Source organism: Myripristis murdjan, chromosome 13, assembly GCF_902150065.1.
Source record: "Myripristis murdjan chromosome 13, fMyrMur1.1, whole genome shotgun sequence".
NCBI lineage: Eukaryota > Metazoa > Chordata > Actinopteri > Holocentriformes > Holocentridae > Myripristis > Myripristis murdjan.
The window spans coordinates 38,527,491-38,541,300 of NC_043992.1; the positions used below are offsets into that span (position 1 = coordinate 38,527,491).

Consider the following 13,810-nt stretch of genomic DNA (forward strand, 5'->3'; position numbering starts at 1 on the left):
CACTATCAGAGTGTTTGGTAGGCTGGTGGATTTTCCCAGGAGTGGCAGTCCAGCTGAACTTAAGTTGCACCAGAGAAGTCACTTTTTTCCTAGAGCAGCTCTGAAATATACTCAGGTCAGTGTTCTTGACCTCTTGTGCCTCCAGGGAGGTTGAAGCAAGATCGGCCGCTGCACCCCTGAGGCTTTGGCAGGATCCAGAATCCTGCTTTGAGCCACTTCAACAGGCCCAGTGCTTCTTCACAGAGCCCAGGAACCCAGATCCATCATCTGAGGGATGTTGCCATTGGCCATTAGGCAATGTTCCCACCAAAAACATCATGTCTCCCCTATACCAGAAATTGTGCAGGAGAATGCAAGGCCAACTGTTCACAATCTGAAGTAACACAGGATCATGCGGCGTGACAAAAGGCTGAAGAATCAGAATCAGAATTAGAAATACTTTATTGATCCCCGAGGGGAAATTGGGTCTGTTGCAGTTGCTCAGATTCTCAAGAGAAGAATTAAATTATAAGAAATAGAAAAAGAAATAAGAAATAGAAAAATATGTGCCTCAGGAATTTGTTAAAAAAAAAAAAAATAAGTATGTGCATTATGTCTAAATATGTGCATTAAACCTACAAAATACTGCAACAATAAATACAGAAATAAGAAACTGAGCATATAAAAAAGTAAAACTATATATACACAGGGATATTGCACTGCTGACACATGTAACATGTTAAACTGTTATTTTTCTTGGTTGTATTTGTCGTTGCTGGACTGGTTTTATTTTTGGCAGCTCAGCTCATATACCCTGAAGGAAAAAAGGAAGGAGCAGTGTCTAGTAACATGCTAAAATGTTATTGGATTTTCATTTCTACATTAGAATTTCAGATTTTTTTTAAATGTCAGTTTTGTTTTGGGGTCATGGAGAGAAGAGACTTTCTTTTACTTATGCTTTAGGTTTGTTTAAAGATATTAAAAATGTATTTATTTGTAAGTACTGTATACGCTGTAGGGCTGGGTATCAGTACTCAATACTTCTTAAGCTATCGAACGAAATAACCCAGAACCAGGTAGCATCAGAACTTCTCCAGTCAAATGCTACATGCATCTGATCCTTCTGTACCCAGATTGAGGAAAAATGACTATTTGTTTTGTACAGTTTTGTACAGTTACTTAATAAATATTTCAGTAATTCGAACACTCAAATGTGGTTGTGTAAAAGTCATTTGGATGGACAGGAGTGGCGGCATTTTAACAACACAATGATAGAAAAGAAAGTTAATACAAATAAACCCATTTGTACTTTTTTTTCTTCCCCCTGCCCGGTGAGATTCGATAAGAGAATCGTTAAAGAACTGAATCGATAAGCACATTCGATCATGGAATCGGAATCACTAAAATCTTGTCAAATCCCATCCCTACTCACACTGAGACTGCCATGTGATCCCTTTGGCCCAAATTTTTGTGATTGTGCCAGCCCATGAGATAAAGCATAGTCCAACCACTATGTGGTGTGTGTGTGTGTGTGTGTATAAATATGTTTATGTTTATGTAACACCACCTAATTTGTTAATGTAACTATAGCTCTTATCTTTGCAGATATTCAAATTCTGCTCAGCTGCTGTGGGCTAATGGGGAACTCAGGCTACGACCTGAGGCACAGCAGGCCAGTGAGCATCGGCCCGCACGGCACACTTCCACAATAGCTTCTTCCCAGCCACCTTCCCAGCCATAATACGTACTCATGGTTTTTGTCCTTTATTTATTGCTGTGCTTATTATTTATTTATGTTATTATTTGCACTGATAATGTGCCTTACTGTGTCTTTTATCTATTTCAGGGTCCTTGTTTTTAACTGCTGCTAAGTTTTTCTTTCTTGACTCGGGGTCACACACAAGAATTCCTATGTACCTGTACTGCGATGTACCTGTGCAAATGGCAGTAAACTTTATTCTGTTCTATTCTACTGTATGGGCCCTACATTTTGCCTGCAAGGATAGAGAGGCTGAGTAATAAGAGAGAACATCCTGACCATTTGGATGCAGCACTGCTCAAGTGCCCTTTAGCACTTGAGCAGGAGTTGCTCAGTGGAGTTGCTCAGTAGCCAATAGTTGAAGACTGTGGTGCATATCCTGGGAAGCTTCCATGTGGGAAAGGAGGGTGTAGCTGAAAGAGGCTAGGAAACAGAATTCCCTGGATAAATTAAAAATCAAAGTTACATGCATCATGTAAAATAAAAGCCAGTGATACAACAGGCAATGAAATGCAAGTCACAGCTAGGACCTTTCTACATGCAGTTCAAAGGGGGAACCTTTCAGGGTAAAACCCAGCACAGGATACCCCACAGCCTACCCAGTGGAGGGGCTCCATGCTGAGCTGTGAGCTGAATAGTGCTGGAGGATTAAAATATCATCATTCCAGTAATTTCATTCTCTGTCGATGAATGACCATTTTTGGCGTCATTGGTTTGAAATGGTCATAATATAGCATCATTTTTGCTGAATGGCTCCACAGGCTGCACAGGAACAACTACCAGAACTCCAAAGTGTCATCAAGAAGTTCACTATAGCAAAGCAAGAAAAGAAAAAAGAAAAAGAGAGAAAAAAGATCTCTATACAACCACCAATTATCATTATTACTATTATTCTTTTACTGGTTATTAATAATCAGCAATGCCAAATGCAACATAAAGAATATAATATTGAATTACTTTGGCTATACCTTAATTCATGTTCAACACAGTTATGTGTCATATATATTTAAAGGCAAGACTTAACATGCCGTCTAATTTTTGTGCAGGTTAAGGTGGATTTGACTATAGAGACTGAATTTCTAATCATTAATTATTAATCTAATTTCTATGGTGACAGCTGTTTTTTTAGCCTTTCATCCTCTGAATCAGCATTTTAGTGTGGGTTATTGGTTGACATAATACCTGCATGGTTACTCTTTGTATGTTTGTGTTTTCACCCTTTGCATAAGCAATATTTTTGTTGCAGAACCAAGCTTATATATGTTATTTACGATTGTTGCAACCAGGTAAAGTTTTTTTTTTTTTTTTTTTTGATGGAGATAACTCCAAAATATGAACTTTTATTTCAGGACAACATGATTTCTACTGCTAGAACATTTGAGTTGCATGTAGTTAGTAAGATTGACTGGGGGAAAAAAAATTGGTCACTGCCCCCAAAAAGCACAAATAAGCTAAAAAGTCGATCCACAGAGTCTATCAAGTGAAACATTCCTCACAAAAGTTAAAGAGTGCCATAGATGAGTTGCTTTCTGTGAACTGCTTCCTGAAACTTGATCCCCACTTATTTTGGTCTTGTAAATGTTTATATGGGCTGTGGAGAGATATTAATAATTTTGTAGCTGAAAACATTTCCTCAGATTTTACTCGTTTCTGCAGAAACATTATATTGTATTGTTAGTGTGTTTATAGTAACAATGATGACAATGCGTTTTTCCGTATTAATCTGGAATTTTACTTCTTGCCAAATTCCACATGAACAAATGAAAGGAAAAAAAAAAAACAACCAGTTCTTGTTGTTTATGAGAGAAATGGAAAAAATACCTGTTGGAAATTTCCTCCTCATAAAAAGTTATCAAAACAATGTATGCGAGTTTACTGTTATACACTCGCTTTGTTTCTTTCCTCTCTTTTTCGCTAGGTTTGTGTTGTTTTTTTCTGTATTTTCCTCTTTTGCCATACTTTGTGTCTATTGTCTTAATACTTCATCTGTTTGAAAGCGATGGTGTTGTCCTCTTTGTTTGTTCGTGACTTGAAATAAAGATTTACTTTAAAAAAAAAAAATAAAATAAAACTTTTGTTGCGGACTCGATCTTATTATTTTACTGAGAGTGACACGTACCGACGTTTGGCAACACCGTTGTGTCGGAGTTTACCAGGAGCATTTGAACGCATCCGCATCTCCCACAACACGTGACAGGGGAGACGGCTCCACTGCGGCTGCTGATGTGACAAGGCAAACTCGCTGCTAGCCACTTAGCATTCACAGCTGTTTCTACACTCTATTCTTCAAATTAAAAAAAAAAGAGGAACACCAAAATGGACAATTCTGGGAAAGAGAAGGAAGCGACGGCTTTGATGGCCGAGGCCAACAAGAAAGTGCAGTCGTCACAGTCGTTTTTCGGGGCGCTGTTTGGGTGAGCATTTCCTCCAGCTAATGCTAAGCTACAAGCCAAGTAAGCGGAAGATGAGGCTAGCAGGCAGGCTAGCTGGTAAACATCATGTTTGGAGCCTGTAAACAAAACAAACACCAATAAATCACCGCCGCTGGACGTGGTGTCCACATGCTGCACGTTTGTACTCAAGCCCCCACATGTCATGTAAAGTTAATATATGCCCAAATTGCGGTAGCAGCATCGGCTAGTGCGGCAGATAGCTGTCATCTGTGCAGGTTACTTAACGTTAGTCAAAGTTACACACACACACACATATATATATATATATATATGTGTGTGTGTGTGTGTGTGTGTGTGTATGTATATGTATGTATATGTGTATATATATATGTATGAATGTGTAAATATGTGTATTAATAACTGATTATGTATGACTCCATGATAAGGATGAAAAATATTAGGATTATTATAAGATAAGATAAGATAAGATATTCCTTTATTAGTCCCACGGTGGGGAAATTTCACGCATCACAGCAGCAAAGTGGATAGCAAGATACGAAGCACAATTTACACAATAAACAGTATATACAGATAACAGTACCAAAGAGCAATATAAACACTGTAAACAAGGAATGAGCAATATAAACACTGTAAACAAGGAATGGGAAAAATACTCTGTGAACAATTTAAACCACAGAAGAAAAAAAAACAAAACAAAAAAAAAACAAAACAAAACCTGGGGGACAACACACTCCGGAGGTTCAGGGTTAGTGTGAACCCATGAGACCAAGTGGCAGAACCTGACTCCCGGACCTGGGTCTCAGGAACTGTCACACTTGATCCTGCCTTATGGGATCTCCCCTTCCCTCCCGTCTTTATGTGTGTGCAGTAGTGCAGTGTGTGTGTACGTGGGGGGGTGGGGTGGGGGGTTTAAGGTGCTGAGAATGTTATGATTAGATTATTGTGACAGTAAATAATTGATCTAATTTCTGGCCATGGTTTATCACAAGTTATTTGCATATAAAGACAAATATGATTGGTAATTAGGATATAATAGCAGAACTAGTCCAAATAATGAATTAAGGTATGCTTCAGGTGGATAAGGAAGCCTAATATATATTTATATGTAATTGACTTATGGACGAGGGGTGGGACGAGATAAGTTTTACTTCCTCCCACTCCCTTCCGGATAGGTAAAATTAAATCATTATGTGTTGTTTCATTTTTATGCTTATTTATGTTATGTTTGTCCATTACTGTGTGAATACTTTTCTTTTCTTTTTGTTTGTTTATTTGTTTTGCTTACTCGGAATAAAGAACTACTACTACTACTACTACTACTAGAAGAGGAAGACTAATTGAGATTTAATTCAACATTCTTGCCAAACGAAACCAAATTGATTATGATCAAAGAAATGATTGAGTTTATGTGCTGTCATGCAGTGGTTCGTCAAAGATGGAGGAGGCCTGTGACATGTATGTAAGGGCTGCCAATATGTACAAGATGGCCAAAAACTGGTGTGGTAAGATATTATTGTTTGCTTTCGCATGTGGCAATGATTGCAATTTTCCCCCACATTTATTGTTCAAGGTAACTTAATTCCTTTGTCATTACTTTGCTTTTCAGCTGCTGGAAACGCCTTCTCCCAAGCTGCTTGCCTTCACCTACAGATGCAGAGCAAACATGATGCAGCAACCAATTTCATAGATGCTGGAAATGCCTTCAAAAAAGCCGACCCACAAGGTAATCATTACCTGTCATCTTTAGGTTATGTGACACTTAGAGCTCACTTGTAATAGCCAAGTCATAAACTTTTGTGCCAGACACTGTGGACCATGCACTATAAGGTTCATGTCATCAAGTCACCATATGTAAGTAAGTAAGTAAGTAAGTAAATTTTATTTATAGAGCGCTTTTCACAGCCAGAGGCACAAAGTGCTGTACAATACACAATACAATGGGTAAAAATACCAATTAAATAATAGATATAATACATATGAAATACAAAAGACCAAGTACCATTACGACAATAAAGCAAGAAAGAAGTACAGTCAGTACAGTCAGTGCAAATGCAATCAGGACATAAAGTGCAGTCAGTGTCTAAATATGAAATACAAAGTGCCAAGTACCATAACAGCAATAATAATAATAAAAAAAAAGCAATCAGTACATAATGTGCGGTCAGTGCTTATGTCTTGTAATGCCCAGTGCCTTGTGTTTTTATGTCTTTTTTATGTTTTATGTTGGAAATGCATCACTTTAGTGCCGCTACTACTTTCATTGTGTTTACATATGATTACAGTAAAGGCTTTCACAAGTTCTGAAATCCTCCCAGCCGAAGGACTTTATTCACAGCTCTTCGCACAGTGAAGCCTCTTTTGTCTGTCTGAAATGGCAAATGTGGATGGGTGCTTTGTGCTGTGGAAAAGGTCTAAAAAGGAATAACATGGAGCCCAGCATTCACGGTCTTTTCTGCACTTTGACCAGAAGCACATTGCAACACCTTTTCCCCACAGAGGGGTATCCACTCTACTGATGCTGACAGCATTCAGGAGAAAAAAGAGCTGCCCTGAGCTTTTATTATAGGTCTTTTCCTGTTTTGTTTTTTTTTTTTTTTACATAATCATTCTGTAACCAGTACGGCGTGATCCTTGTTTTTCTCATTATTGGTTGCTTGTCATTTTGGTGATCTAGGAATGTAAATTTAGTCAGCTGTTGCACTTGCCAGAGGTTGTCTGGTAAGAGCTTTAGTTCTGTAAATGCCTGTTGCTGTAAATATAAAATGTGCATTGATTGAATGCACAGTTTTTCTGTGAAAGTTACATTTCACAGATACTTTAGCCTTTACGCTGCAAACCTAATATGAACACCCTGATTGAAGACATTTCTATCTGGATGGATCTTCATCCAGATCCATGCAGCATTGAAGCGTTGTATTCTTCAATAAAGGTGTTTATATGGAGTTTGCGGTGTGCTGGATTTATTCTCTTATGGTGTTCCTTGTGCAGCCCAGCACCTCTGTTTAATGTGCGTATGACATCTCACTTCAATTCTTCCTCTTCTTTCCCAACAGAGGCCATAAACTGTCTAAACCGAGCTATCGAGATATACACTGATATGGTGAGATTCTGTGTACAACGACTGCTGCTCAATTTAGCTAAATAGTTGAATGTCCTAAATCCTTATGTTCAGTATCTTGATGTGTTTAACAAGTATTTCCTCCAAATGATTCTTTGTCTCCTTCATGTTTTTGTTTGATTAGGGCCGGTTCACCATTGCCGCCAAGCATCACATCACCATTGCTGAGATATTTGAGACTGAGCTGGTGGACATTGATAAGGTCAGATGAATAGTCATCTTTTAGATAAATTAAAAAAAAAATCTGAGGGATTAGTTGATTATTGTCAACATGTAGAGTGTTCCTTCAAACCTGTTTTAAAGGAAGAAAATCCACTTGTTCAGACACTACAGAAAAACATCTCCATTAGGCTCAAGCATTCAAAACCCCATGAGAAAGCTGTAGTTCTTTAAAATAATTAAATCAGTGGGTCTGAACTGGTGTTACCTCACAATCCACACATAATTAAAGGGCTATTCAGTGAGATTTCCAAAGTGAAAAGTGCAGTAGTGTAATCCACAGTGCTTTGACGGACTGTTACAGCATAACATAAAAAGCCAGCAACAGCGAAAGATTAATTCAGGATTCAAAAACCCTGTTTTTTTTTTTGTTTTTTTTTTGGACAGCAGGCAGTGCCTCATTCACTTCGGTAATCTGAGTATTTCCCAAATATTACCGGATTTGTGCTGGAGAAACCCAATCACTGGTTTTAAACTGGGAGTTTTGAGTGATCAGTCGTTAATATGTTTGATTTTCTGCCATACCCTCATTACTCACTGTAATCTGGTTTCTTATGTGCATTTAAACATATTCAGTTGGCTGTGTGAAAAGGCCTAATAATAAACACAGAACAATCAAGTATGTAGTTGCTCCTCTGAAAAAGACAAAGAGAAGAAGAGGTTTCTTGATGTAGCCCACTGTAAGTAAAACCAGGTTCGACAGATTCATTGTTGTTCTTGCATTTGGCCATGTTGTGGAGCCAGGAGCTGTGGTTTCTCTCCATCTGTGAAGCTCCTATCTCTTACATGCTGCAGCTGGAAACACTCCTTCAAAATAAAAGTGTTGTATCAGCTATCCATTAGACATCAAAATAAAGATGTGTTTTTCCCCTTGGTCAAAGCAGACCCAGACACCTGTCATCCAATCTGAACTGACTTCAGTTGAGAGCCACCGCCATAAATAAACATCCAAAAGTCCAATCAGTGCACATTGCAAGGGCATATGGTGTTAATGTATTCCAATTTTTCCTGTGTCTCTGTAGGCCATTGCTCATTATGAACAAGCTGCAGATTATTACAAAGGTGAAGAATCCACCAGGTGAGTAATTTAATATAATTCAATGTGTATTGCTGATGTGTTTTATTTGTTTTTAAAATGAAATATTTTGTATTTTGAGTTTCTCTCCCTCTTCTTTCTGTATTTGACCATTTAATAATTTCGGCACAGTATGAGCATTAAAAGTGATAATTATATCTGGGGCTGTCTCGAATGCTCTGAAAGTTCAGTTGTTTGACCGTAAAATTAGCAATTTGAATACTGCGTGTTTCCTGTTAATGTGAACAGATCCACGGTGGCTCAGCTGTAGTGCACCCACACTCGCCTCACAAAAGCAGCGTGCCCCTGGACAGCAGATCCACCCCCCTGTGATAATATATTAGTCTGCATGCCGGCATGTGTGACTGGCAGGAACCTAGTGTCCTTTCACCTCCCTATATGTGTAAGTGCGCACATAGAAATTGATTTTTCTTTTTCTTTTCTTAGTTCAGCAAACAAGTGCCTTCTGAAAGTTGCAACATATGCAGCCCAGCTGGAGCAGTACCCAAAAGCTATCGAGATCTATGAGCAGGTGAGATAACACTCACTGTCCCTATCACCACAGTGGCAGCTGTTTAATGAAGCCTCTGGTAACAGGATGATGTCTGACTTAGGTTGGAACCCATGCCATGGACAGCACACTCCTGAAATACAGTGCCAAGGACCACTTCTTCAAGGCAGCACTCTGTCACTTCTGCGTGGACATGCTGAACGCAAAAGTAAGCATGAAGTCTCAATAAAGAGCTTCTGTCCGTGTCGTGAGGCCACAACTGTGCTAATCTTCACCCTCTCACTTCTCACCCAGCTCGCTGTGCAGAAGTACGAGGAAATGTTCCCAGCCTTTTCAGATTCTCGAGAATGCAAACTGATGAAGGTTGGTTTTCAGACTTCCTGTTAGTTTATCAGCACACTATCAGTCTCTGCTGATATCAGCTGTAAAACATCTATCTGTTATATATGTATGTGTGTGTGTGTGTGTGTGTGTATGTATGTATGTATGTATGTGTATATATCTATATATATATCTATATATAGATATATACACACACACTACTCACAAAAAGTTAGGGATATTTGGCTTTTGGGTGAAATTTATGGAAAATGTAAAAAGTTCACGCTACAGTGATATCATATCATGAAAGTAGGGCATTTAAGTAGAAGCATGCACTGGTGATTTCCTCATCTCAAACAATTTCTTGAAACAAAAGCCAACAACAGTGGTGGATATACCACAACAAAAAATGTCAGTGTCAATAACTTGTCATGTGCCCTTGAGCATCAATTACAGCTTGACAGCGACGTCTCATGCTGTTCACAAGTCGACTTATTGTCTGCTGAGGCATGGCATCCCACTCTTCTTGAAGGGCGGCCCTCAGGACATTGAGGTTCTGGGGTACAGAGCTCCGAGCCTCTACACGGCGACTCAGCTGATCCCATAGGTTTTCTATGGGATTCAGGTCTGAGAAAGTGCAGGCCACTCCATCTGAGGTACCCCAGTCTCCAGCAGCCGTTCCCTAATGATACGACCTCGATGAGCTGGAGCATCAAACACCTGTTGTGAATTTTGTTGTTAAACTCCTTGTTGGAGAACAGCAACTTGTGCAAAAAGTACTGAAACATTGAACAGTTGGACATGTGCATTCAAAAGTTTACAGAAGGTCACATTAAGTTCACCTGTAAAGGTTAGAATGCATTTTAGGTTCATCCTGAAATTTCACCCGAAAGCCGAATATCCCTAACTTTTTGTGAGTAGTGTATATTTAATTATTTAATTGTAATTCTAACAGGCTTGCAAACACTTTTAACAAGATATCCATACCCCTCAAATTTCAAAATAGTCAATGAGTAACATACTGGTTTGGTTTGTTATCTTAATCTGGTTATAAAATACAGCTCTTCCAAATGGATTCCACTGTGCCCTTCCTTTTTGGTAAATCATTGAATACCTTTAACACGTTTTTGATCTTTGGGCTGCTTTTAGATTAGATTCGGTTAGACTGACTTCATTGTCCACCTTAGTGGAAATTTGTCTTTGGCCTCTCGAAGGCATCAAATTACACACAAGCAAATTGACACACAAGCAAATCATTGCAACACTCCACAACATACAGTACAGTGACAAGAAGATAAGTTGTGCAAATGAACATGAAACAGCAGCAGCAGATGAGAGCGTCCCAACCCACAGAGAAGAAGTGACGGTCACGTTGTGTTCACTGCTTGTCTGGCATGTGGAACAAAAGATTTCTTATAAATGTTCCGGCCTGCCTTTTGAACCCTGAATCTGCAGCCTGATGGGGAGCAGATCAGACTCTGAATTCAAAGGGTGTGAAGCATCTTCACACACTTTGAATTTTTGTAGAAGCATTACTTTTTCATGTGTGCTTAATTGTAACAGCTGGCTATAAATGATTATTTTTTATTTATTTATTTATTTTTTATTCTATCCAGAAACTTCTAGATGCTTACGAAGAACGGAATGTGGATGCCTATACCGATTCGGTGAGTGAGCGGCAGATGGGGATAAACATAAAGATAGGATTTTGTTTGTGATTAGAATCTTGACAGTGAGAAAAAGCCACCGCTCATCCGTAAGCAATATGCTTAGAAAAGGTGCTGGAGCTGAACTTAAGAATAAAGATTACAAAAACAGCAACCGCACACTCAAACACTGTGCATAACAAAATTTACTGCAAGCTTTCGGTCATAGACCTTCTTCAGGCATACAGAGCAAGTGAATACAACATGAGGGTTTAAATAGTCATGTCACTTGATTGTAAAATGCCAAACACCTGTGTCAGGCATGGTAATGGCAAGAGAGGCATCATGGGAATTGTAGTCCCAGAAATAGTTGACAACAGAGGCCATATTTAGACCTAATTGCTCCAAATATCTATCAAGACAAAAGACAAAAAAACACCATTACATTGGGATAATTAATAAATCAAATACAAAAAGACAGAACATGATAGAGCAAAGCTATACAGTCTATGCATACATCAGGTAGTGGCCATCATACAGCATAGTGGAGCCTAGCATCTATATGTTTACAGTACAACACTCATGTCAAACTCCTCATTTAGACCTAGTGGTTGTAGACTTTCTAGGCTGTGGATCCAGTAAAGCTCTCTCTGGCATAGTCGCCTGTTAACATCACCTCCTCTCTGGAGAGTAACCTGTTCTATTCCCTGGAACCTGAGGGAGGGAATGGGATGTGAATGATTATTAAAATGACAGGCTACAGGGTAGTTAACATCATTTCGTCTTATTGAACTCTTGTGTTCACTGATCCTTTGTTTGAGAGGGCGAATGGTTTTACCAATATAGATTTTATCACATGGACATTTTAGAATATATACAACATTTTTTGTGCTACATGTGATAACTCCTCTCACTGGAAATGATTTACCTGTTCTAGGATGTGTAAAAGTATTGGTTTTCCATGTGTTGTGGCACTGGGCACAGTTACCACAAGGGTAATTTCCTTGTTTAAGGGGAGCCACTTGTTGTATTCACTTGTTCTGTATGCCTGAAGAAGGTCTATGACCGAAAGCTTGCGGTAAATTCTGATATGCACAGTGTTTGAGTGTGCGGTTACTGTTTTTGTAATCTTTGTGATTAGAATCTTAAAAACACAGTAACATGGTGGCTGCTATTTTGAAAGACCGCTAACCAGCATCGTTGGTCGTAATACTAATTTGCTGTTTTGAGACACTTTGTCACTTGAATGGGAACACAATGATAAAATGGTACACCGCCTCATTTTTTTTAAAACCCTGCACCGATTTCCCGTGCATGTCGCAGGTGAAGGAATACGACACTATCTCACGGTTGGATCAGTGGCTCACCACCATGCTCCTCCGCATCAAGAAAACCATACAGGACGACGAGAGTGACCTGCGCTGACTTCCCCGCCCGCTCATCCTCAGACCCTCAAAACCCTATTTACACCTCTCTCTTTCTGCCTTGATCCTCTCACTTGCATTCTTGCAGGAAACAATCTTGCTTTTCTGACCATGATGACCCTTAATATTCCTTTACAAATACTGTGTGTGTGTCATTCCTACCATGTGCAGTATTCTTTCGCCCCTTCGTAGCGAGTTCAACTTTTTTTTTGGACAACTTGTGGCTCAAAATTATGGTCTTGTAGACATATAAACACTATTTTTTTTTCATCAGTACATATTGCACACAATATATTAAGTGTATATTGTTATGATGAGGGTATTCGCTTGATACAAGTAACTCAAAACTGAGCCACAATACCAAATACTCTACCAGCACACACAACTCTAGTAAAGATTTATTTTTCACAATACAGAAATGGATAAGAGGATGCCAACTCACTTAACACATATACAAAATATATTTTCGGAAAGTGTTTTAGAATGAACTTAATGACCAAAATGCCAATACCAACAAAAGCACTCACATTGGGTCTTAGTACTTTTGAGTACTCGAGATATTCTGTAGGGATCTGTCACTTTGTCATATCAGGGCACTGCTGATTTAAAAACAACAACTAAAAAAAAAAAAACAACAACAACAGTGGGCTTCCAGAAAGTCACCAGCCCTCCATGTTTGGCTGCAGAGCTCCTCTCCAACCAGAGAAGCAAAGAAATTCATGGCAAAAACTCCCCCTCTCTGCCTTATCCTATGAAATTCTCAGGACCTGTCAACAGCTAGATTTGATGAAAAACAAAACATGCTCTCTGAAGCATTATCTATCAGTGCTCTCTTCTCTCATTGTTAGTTTTTCACTTTCATATAAAATGCTTTTAATACCAACAACTAGAGGGCAAAAGAAAGCCTACATTTGAGCGTTTGCTTGGTTTGGTATGGATGGACTGGGGAGTGGTGGTAGTGCAGTCGTTTCTCATTGTGTTTCTGTTTGAAGTCTTGTGTGTTTTTGTGACCGTCTTTTTTTTTTTTTTTTTTTTTTTTTTAAATCTGTCACAACTAATTTTTCTGAGGAAACTGTACTTTTTTTTTTGGCCTGCACAAGATGCAATACATTTGAGGAGGGGGTGGAAAAAAACTCAACAAAAGAAGCTTTACTGATCTGAACACTGTGTTCATGTACAGGCAGGTATGTCTCATTTACCCTCCCGTTGTTTGTCAATTTGCTTATAAAGGAATGGTCTTAAAATATTTGACTATGTAAATCATTGTTTCCTGTAAAACAATTTGAATAAACTTACGTTTTAAACCTGCGTTGCATTGTAGGTGTGGCCTTCAACCACCTGGAT

At 38.8% G+C, this 13,810-nt stretch overlaps 1 protein-coding gene across 1 annotated transcript; it reads left to right on the forward strand.

Moving 5' to 3' along the window:
• The first annotated feature begins 3,915 nt into the window (after positions 1–3,915).
• Positions 3,916–13,775, forward strand: napab (N-ethylmaleimide-sensitive factor attachment protein, alpha b). The gene is made up of 11 exons (XM_030067676.1): positions 3,916–4,152; positions 5,575–5,654; positions 5,759–5,875; positions 7,206–7,252; positions 7,395–7,472; positions 8,512–8,567; positions 9,012–9,096; positions 9,179–9,283; positions 9,370–9,438; positions 11,013–11,063; positions 12,366–13,775. Exons 1-11 carry the CDS (start codon positions 4,055–4,057, stop codon positions 12,465–12,467), a joined length of 888 nt encoding a protein of 295 aa, XP_029923536.1. The 5' UTR covers positions 3,916–4,054; the 3' UTR covers positions 12,468–13,775.
• Positions 13,776–13,810: the final 35 nt, after the last annotated feature.